This window comes from Hippocampus zosterae, chromosome 18, assembly GCF_025434085.1.
Source record: "Hippocampus zosterae strain Florida chromosome 18, ASM2543408v3, whole genome shotgun sequence".
Classification (NCBI taxonomy): Eukaryota; Metazoa; Chordata; class Actinopteri; order Syngnathiformes; family Syngnathidae; genus Hippocampus; species Hippocampus zosterae.
The window spans coordinates 15,181,265-15,204,225 of NC_067468.1; the positions used below are offsets into that span (position 1 = coordinate 15,181,265).

The following is a 22,961-nucleotide window of genomic DNA, read 5'->3' on the forward strand; positions in this document are numbered from 1 at the left end:
AGTTGCCTGCTGATGCTGCGGTTGCTAATCGCGGGGCTGCTTTTGCCAGACAGTGCAGCAGAGGCCTGTTTTGACAGATTGACGGGGGGGGGAAGGCTGCTTATAATTGTTAGGCTTCTCAAAAAAAAAAAAAAAAAAAAGACATGTACACTATATACCCCAAAAACACACATTCGGTTGCACAAAACCAGAATCGGTAAATCACGCTACAAAACGCTCATCTTGACAGCAAAAATAACAAACTGCATCCTGTTGTTGTGTCTTTGTTCTTCACGTTCAGTTATTATGAGCAACGAATGTAACCTTTTGATAAAATATGGATATGTGCCCACGAAAGAGTAAGATATGACTTTCAGATTGAATTGAGAGGGAATGTAGAATAGCTTATATTGGATTTTTGGTGGGGGTTTTTGTTTTGGTTTTGGCTTTCGGGAAGTAAAACATGAATCCTGACAGTTTTTCTTGTTTTTTTGGGGGTGGGAGAATATCTGATCAAAGGGAATCTCTAAAAAAAAAATGAATGAAATGAACTCAAGGCAGCAGCTGCTGCAAGTTTTTTTTGTTTTTCTGTCAAGAGGGATTTTTGTTGTTTTTCAATTGAAAAGGCAGGCACCTACCTTTATTTGGTCGCTTTTTTTTAACGTCATCATTTTTGCCTGTCGAGATTTGTTTGGTCTGTTTTCTCCATCCATCTCACTGGCGGAGTTATTTTTATTCTTCAACGCCTGACCTCATTAATCATCACTTAACGAGTGCTGAATGCGCGCGGTGTCAGCTGCCTATTTGGCTCAGCGGGAGTCCGGCTTTTCTGTGACCTCGGCCTGCTTTGTCCCTGCTTCCTCCGCTCTTTCCTCTCTCGGCCTACATCATCCGTGTGTGTGTGTGTGTGTGTGTGTGTGTGTGTGTGTGTGAGGGCGCATGTGAAAGCGAAGAGGAAGCACAAATTGTTTCACAGATTGATGTTTTTGGGGGCTTTTGTGTAAGGGGAAGCACACTGTTTGTTTGTTCTGTAATGTGATGAGGTTTCATACAAAACGGTTCTAACCTTGACGGGACAACAGCAATATTCAGGGAAATTGTTGTTACTGTTCAGACAAAAAAAAAAAAAGAATTTAAGGAAGAGCTTCTGTCTCATCTCTTCACCGTGTCATCAGCGCACTGAGCCTGTGAGGGGAGGGGGGGGCATTGATATTCCAGCCAAGGTTTTAACTGCGACCTTGTCGCTTCATCACCGTCTCTTAGGAAGTAAGACCTTGTTTTCAAAATCCTCATAGAATTTTTTTTTTTTTCATGATCATATCTTGCCAGATAAACCATTTGTAATGCTAACATGTACAAATTATAAATTTTTTTCCCCCCCAAAAAACATGTTTATGGTAAGCAGTAATAATGCGGAATGTTTTCTGAATTTTATTTATTTATTTGTTATGTTTGGAATTGGCCGAGACTTAATAGAAATCTTTCAAAAAAAAATCGATGACACTTTTCAAAAAGAAAAAAAAGAAGTTTTTTAGGTTTAGTAATATGTCACATTTCACACGCCACTCCTCTCCCAAGAGTAACTGCACACGCTGCTGCCAGTAAAAAAGCCATGTGGGTTGTGTGGGCAATGGAGGTTGCCTTTTGAATTTTAATTTGGCTCTTCTATTTCTTCCACTTCTTCCCCCCCCCCCCCCCCCCCACGCTTCGCATTTATGTTTATTTGTCAAATTTGGTTTGCTGAGTCAATGATATACTCGGAGAAACAATTAAGTCACACGCGAGAGGAGAGCGTGGGATGTCTTTGTAATCAAAAGGAAATTAGGCTAACATTAGTTGGTGGTATAATTCTCTCACCGCGCTCCTCCGATGGTGATCCGTTTCAGAGGCTTGAAAGTGACAAGTGACAAAACAAATAGTGCACGTCATGATTAACATGCAAAATGGCCGGCAAATAGTAACGCCGACAAAGGAAACAGAAAGCAATTAGCGTCTACATCATATGCCACTGTCATTGACTTAATCATATCTTTTATTGGCTCAATCCATCACATAATAATAATATTATTATTATAATTATTAAAATTATTATATAAAAGTAATAACATAATAATAATATTATTATTATTATGTTATTATTATTTGTTATATGTTATTATTTACCACAAGCCCACACACACACACGTCACAACGTTAGCATTGCAGATGAAAGATAAGCTACAGGATAGACCTCGACCCTGACCTTGGACACAGTTCAAATTTTGTAGTTTATGTCGGTGACTTATTTGTAATCGAGCTAGTCCCGGCCGGGCCTTCTCTTGTTATCAGCGGGCCTCTAGATTCAAACTTTATCTCCTTGGAAATTAAACATTTGATATGATTGAAGCCGGTGATTCGTGTTGACCAATGAAATACTGAAATTAGAAATCAGTGCAATGTGGGAGAGATGCGGTCCGACCAGCATTCCTTCTCTCTCTCTCTCTCTCGCTCTCTTTCGAGCTCTCTCAGTTGTGGGTTTGTTTAAAGTTGACAGCATTAATTAAATTAAGCCAGGTCTTGCAGAAGGCACAGTAGGACTGCCAACGGTCCCCAGTGGTCCACGGGTGGATGAGGGGGATGTTGGAGGGGTAAGGGACCGTGGGGGGTGCAGGATAGATTGTTTGGTGAACCACCCTGCCCCCCTCAGGCTGCCTGAGGCATTGCAGAGTTGTGCCAAGCCCCAGTCGTCAACTCGCCTCCTGAATTCAAGCTTGGTGGCAGTTTAGAACGCGTCCTGTTTGCTTTTAATCAAAATGGAAAAGGAACTCATCAAATGATGTGTCTAATATTACTTTTTGATATAGTGAATCGCCCATATCCAACGACTGTAAATGAACTCTTAAAGGACAACGTGCATCTGAATTTATACTTTGAGACCTGGTCACTGTCTCATGAAATTTGTATTGTGTCATATTCCCATTTCCTGCGACAACTGTCCTTTAAAACACAAAATTCCTGTTAAAGTAAGCATAGGCATGTATGATGCCTTTTTCCTTCTCCCAGGTGAGCGAAAGGCAGGTTGCCAGTCAGTTGCATGGTCATAATAGCAATTCTGTGACTCATTCTGAAATTAGCCCGTTTTGTGTGGGCGGGGCTGTCTCAAGGCACCGCCCACTTTGGCCCCGTTACTGTTTGGCCAGTGCAGAGTTTGGCTTTCGTTTCTCTGAATATGAAGGGGCAGGGTTGTCAACTATCTGTTCACATTGGTACTTTCCTTACGCCCCCCCCCCCCCCCTCTAGCCCACCCCACTCTTGGTTTAATCCAAATCTTACTCCTGCTTCTTCGCAGCTTTGTGTTACATTTGCTGTCATCTATTAGCGCGGCGCTATCTACCTAGCAGACACTGGATTACGGATGTATTTGTCTTGTAAAGGTTAAGCGCGTATGCCAAGGATGGATTACAAAACACGACCAGGAGCCAACTGCCTGAGGCTCTGTGACCTTCCACGGGCCCCCCCCCCCCCCCATGACATCTTAAGTACGACTAACAGTAGTTTATGGTAATCTGTTGAAATCAACTGCCATAAAAGCCTCAAGGCAAATTCTGTATTTTTGAAACCTAAATGAGGCCTCACGGGTTCGTGTTGCCCCCGAATGTCATAAAATTAGATGACGGCTGTCTCAGACAGTGCAATAAATGAAATATTTTATTATTGTGGTCAACATCCATGTACATCCCCACGTGGGTGTGCGCCCCCAGCCCCACCACCACCACCCACAGTTGTGTGGTGCGGTCAGTCGGGTGCTATTAAAAGACTTTTAACATGGCAATGACAGTAATTTGTTCACCAAATGGATTTCTACAATGATTCCGAGGGATCATCCTCCACCGTTGTCCTATTTCTGAATGAAATACCATGACGGCAACTGCACGCATCAGCACAGATCAGAATCTGTCACCGAAATCCACTACTTAGACCTGCTTTTAAGTAGTCTAACATATAGGCTACTTTTAGTAACCAAATGTGTAGGAAATAATCCACCGGAATGCTTCTTCAGGCGCCGCGCCGGCTCCCAAATGACCAAACATGGTTAACTAGACTAGCCTGTGGTTCTGCTCGCCATGCATTGTCTTTTTTGTAGCATTATAAACAGTGAATCACTGATGATGATGATGATGATTATTAGGCAGCATTATTTGGCTAACATATTAGTAACAAAGTCATCTTTACACAAAGTTTATGATCCTGATGATCAGTTCTCAGTGAGCGTTACCTTGCGCTCAACACCAGCAAGTGTTCAGAGTGTTGCCTGCTGACAGCTAATTGCTTTGTGATCTTAACATGACAAGCTGTCAAAAGCTGTTTTTGAGAATTTGTGATCCCAGGGTGAAAAAAAAAACAGGAGATCAATTGCGGCACGCCATGTTTGTTTGTTGCTTCAAAAAAAAAAAAACTGACCTGCATATCAGCCCCAATCTCACGCGCAAACAACGCCAGCGCCCCTAGTGGCTGTCATCCACACTGCCGCTGCAGATTACCGTCATCTTTCATCGTTTGCTCCGTTGTGGCTGCACTTTGTGAAACGTAGACCAGGTCACAAAGCACAGAGCAGAGCCGTGGCTTGAGACTCAGAAAAGTCTTCCGACTTGGTTTTAAATTGCGTACTTTGTAGGCATGCACGGTGTCCCTAGTAGGACTGTAGGACTGGAGACGTGTTCGTTTTACAAGTAGAGTAAATGTGTCTCAAAAAAAGTCAACAGAATCACTTTTCTCTGTCATGCACGCGGTCTGCTCCGATGAACATGGTTCGACATATACATTTCCTTTCATTCAACAAATTACGAGAGGAAGTCCCCCCCCCCCCCAAACCCCCAAATCCGTCGTTCACCCCCACCATAGCATATCCCCTCCAGTTTGTAGAATTTCTCAAAACGTTCCGTTTGTTAGGCTGAACGGAAAAAAAAATCACAGAAAAATCACCATAAGGGCTGCTTTGCATTTTTAATTAAGAAACTAACATATGAATACATTTGCATATTATTGAGTCGCAGATTAAATCATGCATACATAATTAGCGTGCGGCAGCGTGCGTTCGCCTCTCTCTCTAGCCCGGGATCCGTGCTTGCCGAGTTTTCCGATGGGTGCCGCACGCGCACGCAAACACTTTATTGAGACTCTCAAAGACTCACTTCACAGACGCGCGTCCCCGCCCTCTCCGCACACTTTGCGTACTCCCTCCCACTCTGTTTCGTTTATATTTTCAGGAAAATTAGCTGCGTTATTTTTAAACCTGATCACAGTGTGTGTGTGTGGGGCGGGGGGGGGCTTCATCTTTGACAGAATATAAACAACTTCATTTCGCTTTGCCACGTCAGACATCATTCCGCCACCAATTAATGTCATCCGTTGACACGCGAGCTCCACCGAACTATCACTTATTTGTATGATACACACCATCTTCGTACGTGTTAATACACTATTAATTACCTAACAATCATTTGTTGCTATCTTAATGTGCCTTTAATTAAACATCTCCTGATTATTTACAGCTTGGGGGGGGGGGAGAAGCTCGTTAGCAGACTGCATCGGATTTCTCGTGACAACCCGACGGCTAGTGTGAAACTGTTTAGTGGCATGAAACAAATCAAAGTTCAGGGGGGGGGGGGGCGCGGGAAGGCATTTTCTGATTTTTACTGCAGAACGTTGTGTACAATTCGGGCCATTCGGAAAGCTGGTCAACAGACTATGACGAAGTCTACTGGCGCCGATGACACGGGAGTGAGGGGTGGGGGTGTGGGGGGGGGGGGTCAGCGTGCACAAAATTGAGCACAGTGATGATGACAGGAAAGCTGGAGCCTGATTGGTCAGCATAGAGATTTGTGGAGCTACTAGTAAAAAGTCTGACTGAAAAGTCTACACACCCGCTGTTCGAATGGCGGGGGCTAGTTTGCGTTGTGGATCAAATGCTGTTGGGGTGGAAAAAAGATTGATTTTTTTGTTTTAATTGATGAATCAGGGACAAATGGGCTCCAGTTAGAAGGCACTTTTCTGCTCCTCAAGGGACAGAAGGGGCCGGCCGGCGCCGGAGCAGCGTAAGGGTCGATCTGTGCTGCTGCAAGTACAGTTCTGAGGGCTGTGCATGCAAATTTGATTGAGGTTAGTCTCGAACTGACTGTGATGATTCGGTCAGCGTCCAGGTAACGAATGACAACGTAGAGCAACAGCCACAGGTGAAAATAGGCCCACTTTTCTCTCCCCTTAAGCGGTGAGAAGTAAGCAGAAGAGCCCAATACGTGTGCCTGTTGACGAAGCGCCTCACGACAAGCGGGGGAGGGGCCAGTACGGGAAGGGCGGGGCAATCCAAAAGTCAGATCCAATGTGGGATCGGAGCCCTGGAAGGGATGGCGGAAGAGAATTGGAAGAGACGTTACTTGTCGCCGGCCGTCCTGTCTGCTTCGTCTCATCTGGAGAAGTCCAGCGTCCACCCGCATGCTTCCCCTGATTGTCCTTTTTGGTCTCGTGACATCTTCGAATGTCGCTGTCCTCTTTTTTTTTTCTCCAAATTCTGGAATCATTTCATTCCAGTATCGATTGTTTTTTTTTTTCCTCTTCGTAAACTCTTCTATACGGTCCCCCTCCCTTTTTGTTTCACTCTCACGCTCTCATTCCCCATCTTTTACGGCTCCTCCTCTCGCCGCTCCCATGTTTTGTCTCTTTGCCCTTCGTGTTTGTCTCGTCCGCAGTCTTCGTCACTGCTCGCGCCAGGTTGTTGGCCGCGCAGCAGTTGGACGAAATTGAAAATGCGCCTCGGTTTATTTTTCCTCGACCGGCTCACTTTTTTTTTTTTTTTACGTGGGTTCGATCTACTTTTCCCCTTGATCATCCCTCCCTCCCTCCCCCCATCTCTCTCTTCATTTCCCATTCAGTCTGGTTGGGTACAATGCTGGGAGGCTGCCAGTGCTGCAGACAGATGGTCCACTTATTAGATGCGCATCAGCCCTCCCTCCCCTTCCTGCAGCTCGCTTTTTAATCAAATTAAAGCCAAAGGAAGAGAGGGGAGCCATCGAGAGCCCGAGTGACAGAGAAGGAGAGCAAAGAGGGCTTTGGGAGGTCTGCTCGCTTGTTTTGGACTCGACTATTTGTTGTAATAGGATGAGTGATGATAATATTAAAATGAAATTTAGGGAGACTAACACGCCCGCCTTGTCTGTTGCGGGGACTGCGAGTACATCTGTCTTCTTTTTGTCTCCCAATTTTTATTTCCATCGCTGCCCCCCCTCGTTTCTGTTCTCCCTGTCTTTGAGTCAGTGAAGAGTGTGACCTTTGACCTGCTACATGAGTAACCTGCCCGCAGACAACTTCTGCTGTGATTTGGTGCTCCATAAATAAAATATATGGAATCGAACGGGATTGAATGACGGCGGCTGTAATGTCGTGCGAATCATCTCCAAGCGCCGTGAGGACCACGCGGCGGCTCGATGTGCTACCTGAAAAAAAAGTTAGCTTTCTTGTTGCAATTTTCAGTTTCAGTCCAATCACAATGCGTCAGCTTTCGCAATCGTTTTCAGACAAGCAGTCGTGTTTTTGTGGGAAAATATATGACCGGATCCTGCCGACCGAAGTAATATAAAAGGTCATGCGAAACAATCCTCTATGTCTCATCGTTGTGCCCCCCCCCAAACGAAAACGACGGAAAACAATCATTTAACAAATCAAACAAAAGCAGATGGCGCTTGCCATCCCCAATGGCAGTATTGAATCTGGTCTGGAGTATTTTGTCCTCACAGTGAATTCATTTAAATATTTGGGGAGGAGGGGGGGGGGGAGAAATTCCTCAAAAGTCATCAAGTGCACCTTTTTCCTATTATTCACAACCCACCTCGGCCTGCGAGAAAGGAGCGACCCTTCTCAGCTCGACTGTGTGTCCGATTTGCATAAGCAAATCAAGGAGCAAAAATTTACATTGACTCCGATCACCTTGACGAAAAGTTAAAAATAATTTCCTTAACAGAATCGCACCTTCATAACTAAATTTTTGGCGGGGGTTGATCCTTGTTGCATTACCCACTGAGCCACCGAGATTGATGGAACTCATTTTATGTATTGTTAAAGGTAAGAAGATCATCATTTGACAGACGCCAGGAAATAGGATCAGAAATCATTCAGGGTCAAACTGTCACCGTCATAAAACCTTTAGTCAAGGCAAATATAATTCATAAGTCCGAAAAGCCGTACATGTCAATGTAAATAAACCAATGACGGTTAAATACTCTCATTAAGAGACACGTATTAGTACTACGGCATAATCCCACCAAATGCTGGTAGAATTTTGAATATCCAAATGAGTTTGTTTTATTTTTCTTTCAGTCTCGGCACCAGCATTCGCTCCTGCAGTTAGAGAATAGTTGAAAACAAATCTGGGAAACGGCTTTCTAGATAATAGGTTGGTCCTATTTTTTATTTTATATTTTTATTGGAAGAAAGACATCATTCCACCGATGAATGTGAAATAGTGGAAATGGAACTCGATATTTTTAATTTGCGGGTTGCATTCAGGTTAGAATCCAAATGGAAACAAATTACAACGGATTTTAACTGGAGTATTTTTCATTTGAAAACTTAAACGGTGGGGGGGGGGGAAATTGAGGAGGAAAAATGGATTGTGAAGAGAAATAAAATTTGGTAATGAAAGGAGGGAAGATGATGGGAGGGCCGGAAGAGAAAATGAGGAGAGTTGAGAAGAGTGAAACGGTGACGTGAGGGGCGGTGGGGGGGGGGGGGGGCATGAGGGCAAAAAAGGAGGAGAAAGCAAGTGGCCAGGATACCCTCGTTGAAAGGGAAGGAAGTGGAAAGGCGGAAGAGGAAGAAGGCGCGTGCAAGGAAAGAAAAGGTGCAAGGCAGGAAAAAAAGAAGAGCGCATTGGAAACGCTGAAGGAGTGAGACAAATAAAGACGGGGAGAGTGGAAAAAGTGAACAGTCCAATTTCAAAGTGGGGGGGGGGAGAGAGGTGAGGAGGCGCTTTCCAGATTTCGCTGAGGAAAGTTGAAAGAGTGGAGGCAACTGCGCGCGTGCCCGCGCGTATCTGTGTGCGCCCCCTCCCCCCTCCCCCCCCCACCCCCTTTACTTCAGTGTGGCGCGCCTGACGGACGGGGAGGAGGGTGGAAGCGGCGGAGGAGAGGAGGGGCACTCGGCGCTCTCTCTCTCTCTCCCTGCCCACTTTGCATATTCCACGCGCCTCGGCTCGGCCATATGGGAAAATGCAACTGAAGGAATTGTCGGCCGAAAAAAACGCGCGCAGCCACGGACACGCGAGCGGAGCGGAAAAGAGTTTGACATCCTAAAACAACAAACAGAAAAAAAAAAAAAGTTCGCGCGCGCCGACTGGGAAAAAGAGGCGCGACGGGGCAGCGGGCGATCGAGGACGAGTTCAAATCATCATCGTCAACATCATCATCATCATCGTCAACAGCGATAGCGACAGCGCGCAAACCGGAAAGAAAGGCAAAAACCGAAGGGGAGAGAGTCGAGCTTTTCTCGCTTCCGCCGAGGACAGGAACGATGTATTGCGCGTACACCATCCCGGGGATGACAGGCAGCTCGCTCATGTACTACTACAATGGCAAAGCGGTAAGGGCTCTTCGCTCTTCTCCTTTTTTTTTTTTTAAATTTGATTTTCTTCTATGCGAGTATCGAAACGAGGTGTGGATGTGAAAGTGTGTCGAGTTCGCGCTCCAACTTGCGACAGTCGCTTCTTTGCCGGCCCTCTGCGTGTCTTTGGGACGCCAGTTCAAATGCGCGCGCGTGCGCGAGTGTGTACGTGCGCGCCCGCGCGCGCGTGTTTGCGTGACAGAAGCTGCGGGATCGGACGCAAAATACGGCGGGTTCGCTGTGCGGGCGTTTCTTTGGCGTCTCGAGCTCGCAAAAGTCTGAAGCGAAATAATCCACCGCGCGCAGATTTATTTCGCTTGTCGCTCTCGCTGCGTCACTTATTTCAAATCATCTAAATTGATGTGCACGTCAAAATGGATAAGAGACCGAATAGGCAGACGAGTGTTGCGTTTGGTGCCGTCAAATGGAGGGACGTGCGTGTAAAAAAAAATATATATATGGCGTGGGGTTTTTATTTCCTTTTCCTAAAATTGGTTATGAAAATTAAATGTGTGTGTGTGTGTGTGTGTGTTCGTGTGCTTTCATCTCAATCCGGGTTTTAAATTCATTAGCTAATACATTTTCGTCTTGCCTCAAAAATGAGAGCTTAATTAAATAAAATTCAAACTAAAAAAATAAAATACCTGAAACAGTTGAATAATGCCCTTTAATATATGGAGTTGTATTTGCTGTTCAGTTTTGTTGTATTTTTTATGAGAATTGACCGTTGTCCTTTGAATGCTTTTTTTTCTAAATCAGGATAAAATTAAATACAAATAACATTTTTTGCAATAATTAAATTTTAAATCACCCAGGTTAAAAAAAATGACAAAAGAAACGCCCCTGAAAAAAAAAATAAGTTATGAGGTGTTTGAACTCTAATGAATCAGTCAGACTCCCTCCTTGACCCTCACCTGTAAAACAGCAAGTGGATGGGGGTGATTTAGAGCAAAGGCACCCCCTTGGAGTGGGTGGCGGGAGGGGGGGGGCGTTTAGGGGAAACTAGAATGAATTTCACAGGTTTCTGGAATGCAGTTCCGCGGCGTAAATTCAAATGGATGAAATTGTCAACAGATTCACCTGCCGGGGGAAATGTTAGTTCTCCTCAGGCCTGTCTGCATTCTCTGTCACTTCTGACACTTTTCATGTCAAAAGAAAAGAAATGGTTCCGTGCATTGCTTGACATAAGTGATTAAGTGAAATTTGATCCCTCCAAAATAAAAGCAATGTTCATTTTTGAACCATAACACACACACAATTTGGGCCTTTAAAGGGCCAGCTAAGATCATCCTATCGCAGACCCCACCCAAATAAAAGAAAAATTGTGACCATATTTAATAAAAAAAAAACATATGTAGGAAACAGCTAAAATATTTAATGCTCTCTATATTTTTTTAAAATATATTTCATATTTTCTTTTCCATAAAATATACATGCCATTGGTTTAACATGGATGGCCAGTTTGGTTTCATTCAAGTGGGCTATTTTACTGTGTATTTGACGAAAAAAAAAAAAAAAAAAGTAATATTTTCATTGCCCAGCGTGGTGAACGAGTGAATTCAGTGAGCTTTCACAAGCCTCTATTTGTCCAAACGCTCGGCAACACTCGGCCTCTTTATGCTTGACGCCTGGCAGGTCTTCGGCCTCCGTCGAACCCCTTGACTTGTAACGGTCAACTTTGGGTCTGCGGGTTCCCAAAGTGTCCGATTTTTAATAGCATCTTTCTCCTCACGGCTCCCGGCCTCCCTTTTGATCTCAGCGGCCTCCCTCGGCTTCAGAGCTCTCCGGCTCAGCGATGCCACGGGGGCTCGGCGTGGCACCGCTTTGTTTGGTGGCTGGATGCTGGATGGCACATTGTGCCCGATGGTCTTGATCCGGTGCCAAGCTTCTTTCTATCCGCGCTCGCCCCCCCCCCCCTCACCCCCTCCCTCCCTCCCCACCCTCTGTCTCACTCTCGCTGTCTGTATCGCAGCTTGTTTACACTCCGTGTCTGTTGGCAAAAAGAGAAACGGGCGAATCAGAGAGAGAAACACCGCGATAAGCAAATGTTGTTTGGAGGTTTTTCGCAAGGCCGACTTTGGGTTTTGGGGCGCGGTGTGTCCGTTGCGGAGGCTACTCTGTAGTCTCTGCGCCGTGTAGCAGGGGGGGAGGGGGGCCAGAGTTGTCGGGGGTTTCAGAGCAGAGACAGAAATGCCCGGACGGATGTTCTGCAGCAGCAGCCGCGAGCCGGGCCCGCGGAGACCAAATGCGGAAGAGCTGGAACCAGGGCTTTGGCTTGAGAGTGCGAGTGAGGGGGGGGGGGGGGGGGGGGGGAAGAGGCCAGGAGGAGGAGAGGAGGGCGAAGGCCGAGGCCTGCGCTTCGCTTAGCGGCTGTCGGCTCGCTAACTTAAGCTCCTGCAGCTTAATGAGGCAACAGAATGCTGGGCTAAAAACAAAAGGCCTCATTTAAAACCGGGCCGGCCAGCCGGCTATTGTTATGCTAACGCCACATTTGAATATTCAGTAAGTTTTAATTAGGAGGGTCCCCGAAACAGCCTGCCAAATTTTTCTGCAGTGCACCGTCACTGTGCTACAGAAAATAAAAAAAAAAACTCCCCCCCAAAAAAACAAAAACACTTTTAACGCTGTCACTGTTTGATTGTTGCCCGCCTGATGTTGCTTTTTGCGCTGGCTCCGTTTTATGATCAGATTGAAACTCGTTATTTGTTTTTATTTTCTTCCATCCACATTTGTCACCTGCAATGATCTAGCCCACCCACCTCACGGAAAAAAGCACCCAGATGCTCTTTTGGCCTATCGGTCCTTTCATCCAAAGTGCTTGTTCCGAAAAGGTCAGAGGTCAAGGCCCAATCATTCCAATGTCATTGCTTTTAATTTAAAAGGTAGATGAACTGGATCACAGAGGTCAACTCACGAACAAGTAAAAAAATAATCATATTTCAAATTGTTAAAGGGAAAAGGAAAGCGGGGCTTTGCAATGGGCCTTTAAGTATAAACATGTCTCATCATCATGAGATCGGTGGACTTATTTTTCTACAAACGCTTAGTTTCCTTTTTAGATGTATTATTTTTTTTTAATATGTCACCTTAATGAGTATTGCTCATGAGTTTCGTGATGGCGTACGTGGTGTTTTGTGGACATCCTGTGTGCGTACTACGCTGGAATGAGAGCACAGCATGTTATGCTCACTTTATAAATAGAAACATTTGTGCGCCCCGCTCGTGTGCGAGAGTGTGTGTTGTGTGCACGCGCTTGTGTGTGTTTGCAGACCTCTGACTCCATCTGCCTCCCTTGTACTTGGTGTACCACTCTAAGAAAAAAAAAATCTTTCAAGAGCGTGTGTGTATATATCTAATTACACACATTCCGAAATATACACGGTCCAAAATGGAATAATTGGGCATGTAAGTATGCAAAGACAACAGTGACCTTTGACCTTGCTTTGCTACCACAGAGGGAAAATGGCTTCGTTTTAGACAAGTGCGAGCATTTATGTATTTGTGTTTATTATGTTGTTGTTGTAGTATTTATTTATTTTTTTTAACAGCATTGTGGTGGTTGTGTGTGTGTGTGTGTATTCCATAAGATTTATTTTAGATATTTTAGCGGTATTGTGCTAATTTTCTGGCATCCATTTTTTTTTTTTAACCTCGTTGAAACTCAGCAAAGAGCTCAGGTGATTATTGACTAATTATTCTAAGCTGGACGAGACGTTTCTTCCCTCCCTTGTGATTTTGTCTTCTCACTATTAGTGATGTTGCGCAAAGGGGTCGTTAGAAGATCATTAGTGTCATAATTGTCAAATACGAATGTCAGAGATGTGAGCTCGGCGATAATGAGATTTTCTGCTCAATCTTCTGATCTCACTACGTTCATTAATGCTTGAGCACCGGTAAATGAATGCAATTATTGTTACGATTGGGCTCCCTGGTCACTTCCCTCTCTCTATCTTTATCAACAGTTGACTTGAACGTTTACGGTCCTGCCAAATGGCGTGTGGCATCTCCGCGCCACGCGCGTCTACCGTGTACACGTCCTCACTGCGACGCCGGCACGCGTGCAGAGCAGACGAGCAGACATTTTAGGGCAGAGCAGAATCGAAGCAGCGTTCTTCGAATAGCTGGCAATTTCCACCTTCCGCCGTCCAATGAGAAGCGAATCTCTTTGGCGCGAGTGACGGGTTTGATACTCGGTGGACTGACTGAGTGGCTGCCAGCTTGCTCGAACCTTTGAAAATCAAGGTCAGCTGGTACACGGGGGGCAGTCAACGGCAGAGGCGGATGACGCTGAGGGTTGGTTGATTCGGTTGGTTGACGGTCGATGCGCGCAGACAATCGAGGTCCAAAGGGCTTTGAGCTGCGCGGCGCCGTGGATGTCGTCGGGCCTGCGTTTACCTGCTCAATGATGGACTGAATGCTATTATGTTTAGCCGCATGCAGTGGTCAGACAGAGTTAGCGCTAACGAGAAATTGATTCGACCTCAGATTTCCAAGTCAGATTTTTTATGCTAAAATATCATTGTGACTTTTGACCAAATTCTAGTTTACAATTGAAAAAAAAAAAGAATACAATTTGAAACTTTGCTGAACCAAATTCTCATTTCTCGAATTGCCAATTTCCTGTTGCCGGCGTGCATTCCTGTACATGACAGCAATTGGCATCATCCAGGACGCCTTATTTCTTAAAAAGGAAAATTCTGCAATGAATACATTTTTGATTATTTGTTCACTTCTATGCAAAAAGTCTTTTTAGCCTGGTTTATTGTTGTCTACGATCCAAAATGACTTTCAAATGTATGTGAAAATTAATTCATGCATCAAGTGTTTTCCCCACTTTTAATTTGCACTTTTTTAAAAAAAATAAATGTAATCAGTTAAAGTATTGCACCCAAATCACATATGTCATTAGTATTGATACTTGAATAGCATACTTAATATCATTTCATAAAAAAAAACACTGCAATAGCCGTCGGATTCAATATCCGGCCGGGTTTGCCTTCCTGCCACTGAGCTGAGAACGGCGTGTGGACGCGAGGCTCTCATATGTACTAAGCACAAGCTTTGCTGCAGGAAGGCCCGCTTAAGCAAGTTTCACATTTTTGGCTCAAGAGCAAAGCGTGGCTACGTGCGTCTCTTTGTGTTGTTTACGGCGTGGACTCGGCGGGCCGCTACACGCATGCGAAACATTCCCGGTATTTATTGTCGACGTGGGAAAAAAAAATAAAAAAAAATACCCTGCCGCGCTTATTGTTTTGTTGGGCATACGTCTGTGTGTGTTTTTGTGTTTGGGAGTGTGTTTAATGGGTCAGTCATGCTGTGGCGGGCAGTTAGGGAGCCCGCGCGGCCTCGCAGATAATCACCGGACAGCTGTCACACTTGAAGCGAAAAACAAGCAAAGTGTAACACGCGGCGGCGCGGTAAAAATGGGGGCAGCCGTGCGGTTTTAGTCGCGAGTCAGGTGTTTCTCATGCGCTCTCGTGGCGAGACGGGTGTCGAGGTTTGAGTCACAAAGAAAGACGTGAAAGAGAAGGGAAAGAAAGAAGGAGAAGAAGAACGACGCAGCTCCAAAGTGTTGCGCTAATCATCTCTTTGATGGTGTTCCTTTGTTGTTCCAGTGTGGGGCTAATAGCGGAATGCTAATTGTGTCGCTGGCAGCCGAGTGAGCGTCCATGTGTTGCTTATTAGAGTTTCAGTCCAAACGAAATGCAGATTGCTCATTTATTTATCTTTTTTTTTCGTTTTTGTTTCTTTAAAAAAAAAAAAAAAGAAAATGGTGTTTAACCGATCGCCAAGTGACAGTGTCAAACGCAAGAGCTAGCTAGCGCGATACACCGCGGCGTCAACATGCGGATGAAAAGATCAGGTTAACGCTCGGTTGTTAAATCACACTTTTTTCAAGCACCTGTTCACACTTTCTCGCTCGTCGAGAAGTGGGGATCGTATAGCATCGCTTTGGGAGGGGGGGCGGGGTGGGGGGAAGGCAGAGAAGGGCAACAATCTCAATGATGACATTTACAGGCGGTCAAGAAGCGTTCCAAAACCATAATTTGGGGATTTGGCAATATTTGGGTGTTGTAAACGAGCGGAAACCCCCAAATAGGACCCATATTTACTTTTTTTTTTTTAAACCCGAATAAGACCCCTCCCTGAGTTGCCCCTTTTTCTAAACTGAATATTTCATGATATATTTAAAAATCAGGATCTCTCCAAGCCAAATTAAAACACTCAGAGAGGGCAATGAAAATGTAAGCCAGTATTCAAATCTGTCTTCAGTTTTTCACGGAGGAGAAATTCAGAAGAGCCAGCCGTCCTCTCTTTTTTTTTTATTTTTGACTGAAAGCGTGTGCGATTTAACCTGTCACAATCTTGGAACAGTCCCCCAGTTGGAGCAGGGTTCCCCTTTTGGCTTCCATTTATCAATTTCAGCGATGTCTTTTCTGCTTAATATTTTAGCCTAATCGGCTTGGATTTCAGTCGTTTCTGCTTTCCGTTCCGAAGGAACTCAAGCGGTTTGAGTGGCATGAAGCTTTGCAGATTGCGGAGTCAACAATTTAGATCAGATATTGATTCCAGGACTGCATTGGTGCTCTCGTCTAAGTTAAAAACACAAGAGTCACGCTCGCGTATGGGTTTTTTTTTTTTCCAGGTCATTGCTATAAACAACCAAACATATTTTATTCAGTCACAAACAATAGATCAAGTGCGGTTCCACATGTGCAGTGTTGGACATTCCATTAGATCTTTTCTTCTCGCTTCTGGCACAAATGAGGAATGCTCCAGTCCCAGTTCTGGCCAGCACGAGCAATCTGGTTCTTGAGTCTTTCTGTCTGTCTGTCTGTCTGTCATCGCCGTTGGAGTGAGCAAGAGTTCTTTTGAAATGAATCACCAACATCCGGTGATGTAACCCAGCAGCCGGATGAGCTAATAGCTGCGCAGGCTCTCTCGACATGAAGAGGTCAGGGATTCAAGTCCCGACAAGCCAAAATGATGGAGATGGACGATTAAATGTATTTGTGGATCTTGATGTGTTTATCATTTTAACACATATTCTCTCTCTCTTTCTCTGAAGTGGTGCCTTTTGGTCTAAATCAACCTTTTATTTATTTCCAGATAATTGTAAATTGTATTTTGAGCCGTTTGCTTTTTTTTTTTTTTCTTTAATCGGGACTCGGCAGCCATTTTGGTGCGTGTGGCATGTGGTATGTTTAGCAAATGCTACGGTTGCCATGGTGAGCCTGAGCGGGGGGCACGTGTTGCCAGTCTGCGTCACTATGGCGATGGGTTCACTGTGACCCGGCATCCGAGGGTGTACAGCTCACTGTTCCCCACCCTCCGTCTGCAGTCTTCAATAATTGACGCGGCGGCGGCCGCCATCTTAGCATTTGGGCCGCGTGCGGTTGCCTGCCAGCACGTTGCCTTGGCAACGCTGCTCTTCCGACCTGGTGCTCTAGTGACACTGGTCACGTTCTACTCCATAAACTTTCGTCGCTGGCGCATTCAAAGATGACATTAAAATACTTTTGCAACCCTTCCGGGGATGATGATCAATCAGTAGCATGACAATCAAGGACACGAGGAGTAAATGTTGAATGAACGCTGATGTATTCGTGACCTTTAAAACAACGGAAGCATTCAGTTTGGACATATATTTTGAACGCACATTTCTGTATGTGATGTTTTTTTTTTTCTGATTTTTGTTTTCTCCATGTCAGCAGGCATGTCTAGCCATTTTAAAGGCTTGAGCAAAGAAGCACAAGTAAATGAGGCTACTATGCTATGCTACTATAAAATGCCACTGAATAGCATCGAGCTGTTCTACGAGGCTTTTCCTCACGGGTTACGGGTTCGAATCCTTCCAGCGTGTAGTTTGCAGGTTTCGTGTGGTTCCTCACTGTAATCCTTGGCAACTCTAGATTGTCCTTCGCCGTGAATGTCGGTGCGAATTGTTGTTTGTCGTGATGTGCGTGTGCGTTGTCTGCGATTGGCTGGCAACCAGCCCAGGGTGCGTCTCCTGCCCGAAATCAGCCGGAACAGGCTCCAGCAGACCCACGCTCTCCTTTCGTTTGCAGCTGAGGTCTCATAAGCGCTCTCTCTTGCCCCCCCCCCCTCTCTCTCATTCACTTTTCCTGTGTGGTCTTGTCGATTTCAGGCCAAATTGTCTTTTCCGTACTTGAATTTTGCTATTTATGAGGTCAAGATCGGAAAGGAGGGCGAAAAAAAAAAAAAATCCTCCAAACCGGGCCAGATGTCTTCTTGGCTATTTTTAAAGGAGTGTGTGTGCACGTGTGTTGAACTCTTGAGCCTCCGTCACAAACACACAGCACCTTTAGACCCGTTGCACATCTGTGCGTATCAAGCAAACCACCTGCAGGTAGTGTTGCAGAAGTACGAAGTATACTAGCCTTCACTTTGTGGTGTGTGTGTGTGTGTGTGTGTGTGTGTGTTTAGAGCTGTTTTCCCGCTAACAGTGGCCGGCAGTCATCAGCATGTGGCAGTGATTAAATCAAAGGAAATCGGTGAAACAGAAGTGGAGGAAAAAAACAATGGCGGTGTGATTCCTTTGCCAAAAAAAAGTCCTGGTGGTTGAAAGGAAAATGGGAGCCTAATAAAAATCAGTGTGGAAGAGACTTGTAAAGAACCGTCACCTGTGGAGAAGGCTTTTTGTTTTCCGGCTTGAAAAGCAGTATTCACACACAGACAAGAAAATATATAAATCATATATTAAAAAAAAAAAATCATGAATAAACACACACACACACACACACACACAGTTAGCAAGGTTCTCATGTGTGCCAGCAGACATGCAAAACCACCTCGTTACTCACCCGCACAGATGGAGAAAGCATTCAGACACACACACACACACTTGTGCACACACAGATGTGGAAGAGCGGTTACACTTCCGCACACTTGCACACAAACACACACACACACACACACACACACGATTTTAATTCACCTCTTAATAAATTAGACTTTACTAATATGCATTTGGGCTGGGGGGAAAAAAACACTCGATATGGGATTTCAATATAGCAATTTCAATATTATTGTAATATTTAATGTGTGGGCGGCCTGGTAGTCCAGTGGGTAGCACGTCGGCTTCACAGTGCAGAGGTACCGGGTTCGATTCCAGCTTCGGCCTCCCTGTGTGGAGCTTGCATGTTCTCCCCGGGCCTGCGTGGGTTTTCTCCGGGTACTCCGGTTTCCTCCCACATTCCAAAAACATGCGTGGCAGGCTGATTGGACGCCCTAAATTGTCCGTAGGTGTGAGTGTGAGTGCGAATGGTTGTTCGTTTCTGTGTGCCCTGTGATTGGCTGGCAACCGATTCAGGGTGTCCCCCGCCTACTGCCCGAAGACAGCTGGGATAGGCTCCAGCACCCCCCGCGACCCTAGTGAGGATCAAGTGGCTCGGAAGATGAATGAATGAATGAATATTTAATGTGTAGCTACATAAATGACATTTTTACAATCTAATGAAAGAAGTTTAAAAAAAAACATGCATCCCTGATTGGATGGTGAGATGCACATTGGACTGATGAAATTCAGATTAAAAAAACAAACAATTACATATTGCGCGCATTTGTAATAATCATATTGTATGGGCCTCTATTGCCATCATGATATATATATATATTTTTTATATTATTATTATTTTTTGCTACGCCCTGCAGCCCTATTAGGCATCGACATGTGACGATGCATCTGAGGAGCAACCAAATCGATCTTTAAGTTTTCCGTGTTTTCCGCGCGCTTATGGAGGCTTTCGTTGCTCCGAAAAGCCAAAAGTTTCATTTGTGATTTCCTTCATCTGATGGATAACCGAGACAACTCACAAAAATGTGCACACACACACACACACACAAGAACACAAACAACATACGCTCACTCTCGGACCCCTGATTATTTCCTGTGTTGGGGGAATGGGGGCGGGTCCGGGGAGGGGGGAGGCGGGTATTATCAAATCGTATTACGTTCACGATGAGCCTCCGGTTTCCATTTTTGTAATTGTGTCGGTGTGTTTTGAGAAGATACTCAATTTCCTGCGATGCAAAGCTCGGAAAATGGGATGATTGGAAATGAAAAGATATTTAGTTTGAGGTCTTATTGAAGAAATTGTAACCTGTGTGCATCAATCAGCCTTGATTTGGAAGACAACTCAGTGTTCGCCAAAAACGCTGCCGCTTTGGTGTCGCGCAAGCCGACCGCTTGGGACGGTATGAACCTCCCGGACGAGCTGCTCCCGACGTCGGCGTCGGTCTGTGTCGCTCGCGCTGGTCCACGTCGACGGCATATATCGAGAAGGCAGCTGAAAAAGACGCCCGCATTCCGCAGAGCTAATGTGTGTAATTAGTGGTCATTGTAAAACGCCGCGACGTCACTGGCTGTCTGAACCTTTGATGTTGGCGAGAGAAAACGCCATCTTGAATTCATTTACGGGGCCACAATATCAACACGCACGCGACTACTCCACACTTTTCGCTTTCAGTTTCCTCCTCATCGTGTTCACTTGGAGGAAATCTGGTCAGGTTGCTCAAATCTGGGACTCTTGAGCTGTTTGGCTTTGGTTTCTGCACTCAGCTCTCAGCAAAGCAGTGAACTCGGATAACTTTGCGAAGGGGACGGAAGGGGAGCTGCTAAATAGGTTAGCGGTGCTGGAGAACACCACTCAATAATAGATAAACAGTCTGCTGCCTCACGAGAGCGCAGGAGAAGGAGCGGAGAAGGGCAGAAGAAGACCTTTGATCCATTTGCAGGCACTTTGCTTGCATTTTGCACGTTTCCCGCGAAAGCTAAATTGCGTTTTTGTTGTGCTTGTGTTGGTAGTGAGTCAAAAGCATTCATTTGGAATTCCCCGCCTATCCTTGCTCAGGCGGCGGATGATCTGAAACCTAAAATTTCAGATCATCCCTCCCACTCCCCCCCCTCCTCCATCAATTATTATTACTAAATATAATTCATTCATTCATTCATTTTCCGAACCGCTTGATTCTCACTAGGGTCGCGGGGGGTGCTGGAGCCTATCCCAGCCGTCTTCGGGCAGTAGGGGGGGACACCCTGAAATGGTTGCCAGCCAATCGCAGGGCACACAGAAACGAACAACCATTCGCACTCACACTCACACCAAGGGACAATTTAGAGTGTTCAATCAGCCTGCCACGCATGTTTTTGGAATGTGGGAGGAAACCGCAGTACCCGGAGAAAACCCACGCAGGCCCGGGGAGAACATGCAAACTCCACACAGGGAGGCCGGAGCTGGAATTGAACCCGGCACCTCTGCACTGTGAAGCCAACGTGCTAACCACTGGACTACCAGGCCGCCCTACTAAATATAATGCAAGTATGATTTAAACAAAAAAAAGAATACTGCAAAATAACACATGAAAACAACCAGCGAGCTATTCTTACAAGAGGTCTGTTGGCTACTGAATTTGGACTTGGGGTGGGGGGGGGGGGGGGTCTTCCTGGATTTGGCGGACACCATGTTGGTGACGGCTGCCTACAAATGACTGCGGCCAATCCGAAACACATTCACGCCTGTGGACAAACTAACGCCCGGGCAGTCAATTGTCGTACAACAGAATTGTGGGGGTTGAAATTTGAAAGAATTTCGGTGTTGCCGGGCAGGACTCATACGAGTAGAAACTCCCGATTTTATGATGTCATGTTAGCGAATCGGTTTTGAGGATCCCTAAAACTTCTTTTTTTTCTCTTTTTTTCTTATAGCTCTCTTGTAGTAAAATGGGACGGAGGAGATCGAACGATGATGATGGACGGGAATATAAAAATGCTTCCTTGACTCATTTTTTTTTTTGTCTTCCCGTGCAATGAAACTTCAAGCTGAATTCCTCCCCCCACCTCGACATACTCCGCCCCCCCCCCCCCCCTATGACGTAGCCAGCTCCTCTCAGCTCACTTTCACTTGTGTGTCGCACCTTTCTCCTTTGCTCCTGCTCGGTCGCCCTCCCCCCCCACCACCCTACTGTTTTCTGTCTAACGCAGCCCCCCCCCACCCCTCCCTTCACCGATCACAGGTGCCGAATACTTCTAAACGTGCGTGCGCGCACACACACAGACCTGCTGAGTCTACTTATCTTCACATTGGGGGCTCTAATCAATCCACAGGAAGCTGAAGCTCCATGAGGAGAGAGGAAGGGGAGGATAAGAAAGAGTGTGTGTGTGTGCGTGCGTGCGCAAGTGTGTGTTGGCGCGAAGGCGTGTTTTCAATTACCCACGTGTACTTTTTGCAGATGTGCGAGTTCCACCAGTGTGTTTTCCATCTTTCGCCCTCAATGTATTTGATTGCTTCCTGTCCTGTTTCATTACCTATCAGCTAATATTTGACGAGTATCTCCCTTTTCGCCTCTCACCACGCGTCCCCCCAATGAAATTGCTCGCGCTTTCATTTCCCTCTGCCTTTCTACTCGCTCTTTTATTTGTTTCTTTTTCCTTTCCCCAAAAATCCTGGATTTCTTCATATGGACTCCATTAAGCAGCCGTGCTCAAACTGAACGTTTGTGTGTGTGTGTGTGTGTGCACGTACATCTGCTTCACATTAGCCCAATTGCAGGTTGGTAGAATAAAAGGGCTCGGCTCGGTGGGATTTCCTTCCGCTTTCTCACAAACACGTGTGTGCACACGCACACGCGTGCACGCACACACATGCACCGTTCCCCCCCACCCCCTCTCCCTTCCATGTGGTTTGAATCAGGGACATAATTAACCTTCAGAGGGCTTTGAGACCGTGGCTCAGATCTCCTCTATAAAAATACATCTAAAAAACAGAAAGCCCCCCCCCCCCCGAAAATATGTTTGATCTGTCTGCGGCATGTTTGAGTCACTTAACCACGTCTGCCTCGGGTCTGGTTCTGAGTGCAGTATTATGGCGGGGGGGGGGGGGGGGGGAGATGAATCAGGCAGGTAGACAGATCGGGTCAGTGTCCTGAGGTACTCGAGCCAACCGTGGGGAGGGGGGGGGGGGGGGGGGAGATACTAGCAAATGATACGTTCAACTAGTACACTTCTATTCAGATCTGGCAACTGTTTGTCACCCCCTGTGGTGCTGAAATGTTTGTGAAGGATGAAAGAGAGCTCAGCCGTTGAGGAATGAGAGGCAGAGGACAAGCAGGAGGATGCAGAGAGGGGAAACAAAGAGAGAAGGGGGGGGAAAAAAATGGATCGGCACAGGTGCAGCGGGCTGCGCAAATGTGTGTTGTTGTGTGGTAGTGCATGTGCATGCGTGTGTGTGTGTGTGTGTGTGTGTGTCAAGAGGTTTCGTGACTGCTCCTTTGAGTGTTCACATTCCAGCACATCTGCTTTGGATGAAGCGTGGTAAACGCTATGTGTGTGT

The 22,961-nt window shown here is 45.8% G+C and overlaps 1 protein-coding gene across 13 annotated transcripts in view; it reads left to right on the forward strand.

Annotated features, from left to right (window-relative positions):
• Positions 1 to 22,961, forward strand: part of LOC127591168 (transcription factor 4-like) — a 116,904-nt gene that overhangs the window by 68,622 nt on the left and 25,321 nt on the right. The window contains exon 1 of one of the 13 annotated variants that reach the window (XM_052051020.1): positions 9,122 to 9,588. The exons of 11 other annotated variants lie outside the window; for them this stretch is intronic. In XM_052051020.1, coding sequence (XP_051906980.1) covers positions 9,520 to 9,588 — 69 coding nt within the window. In that variant the 5' untranslated portion in view covers positions 9,122 to 9,519. Of the gene's footprint in view, positions 1 to 9,121; positions 9,589 to 22,961 lie in introns of those variants that run through there. One more of the 13 variants, XM_052051021.1, reaches the window with a different exon arrangement.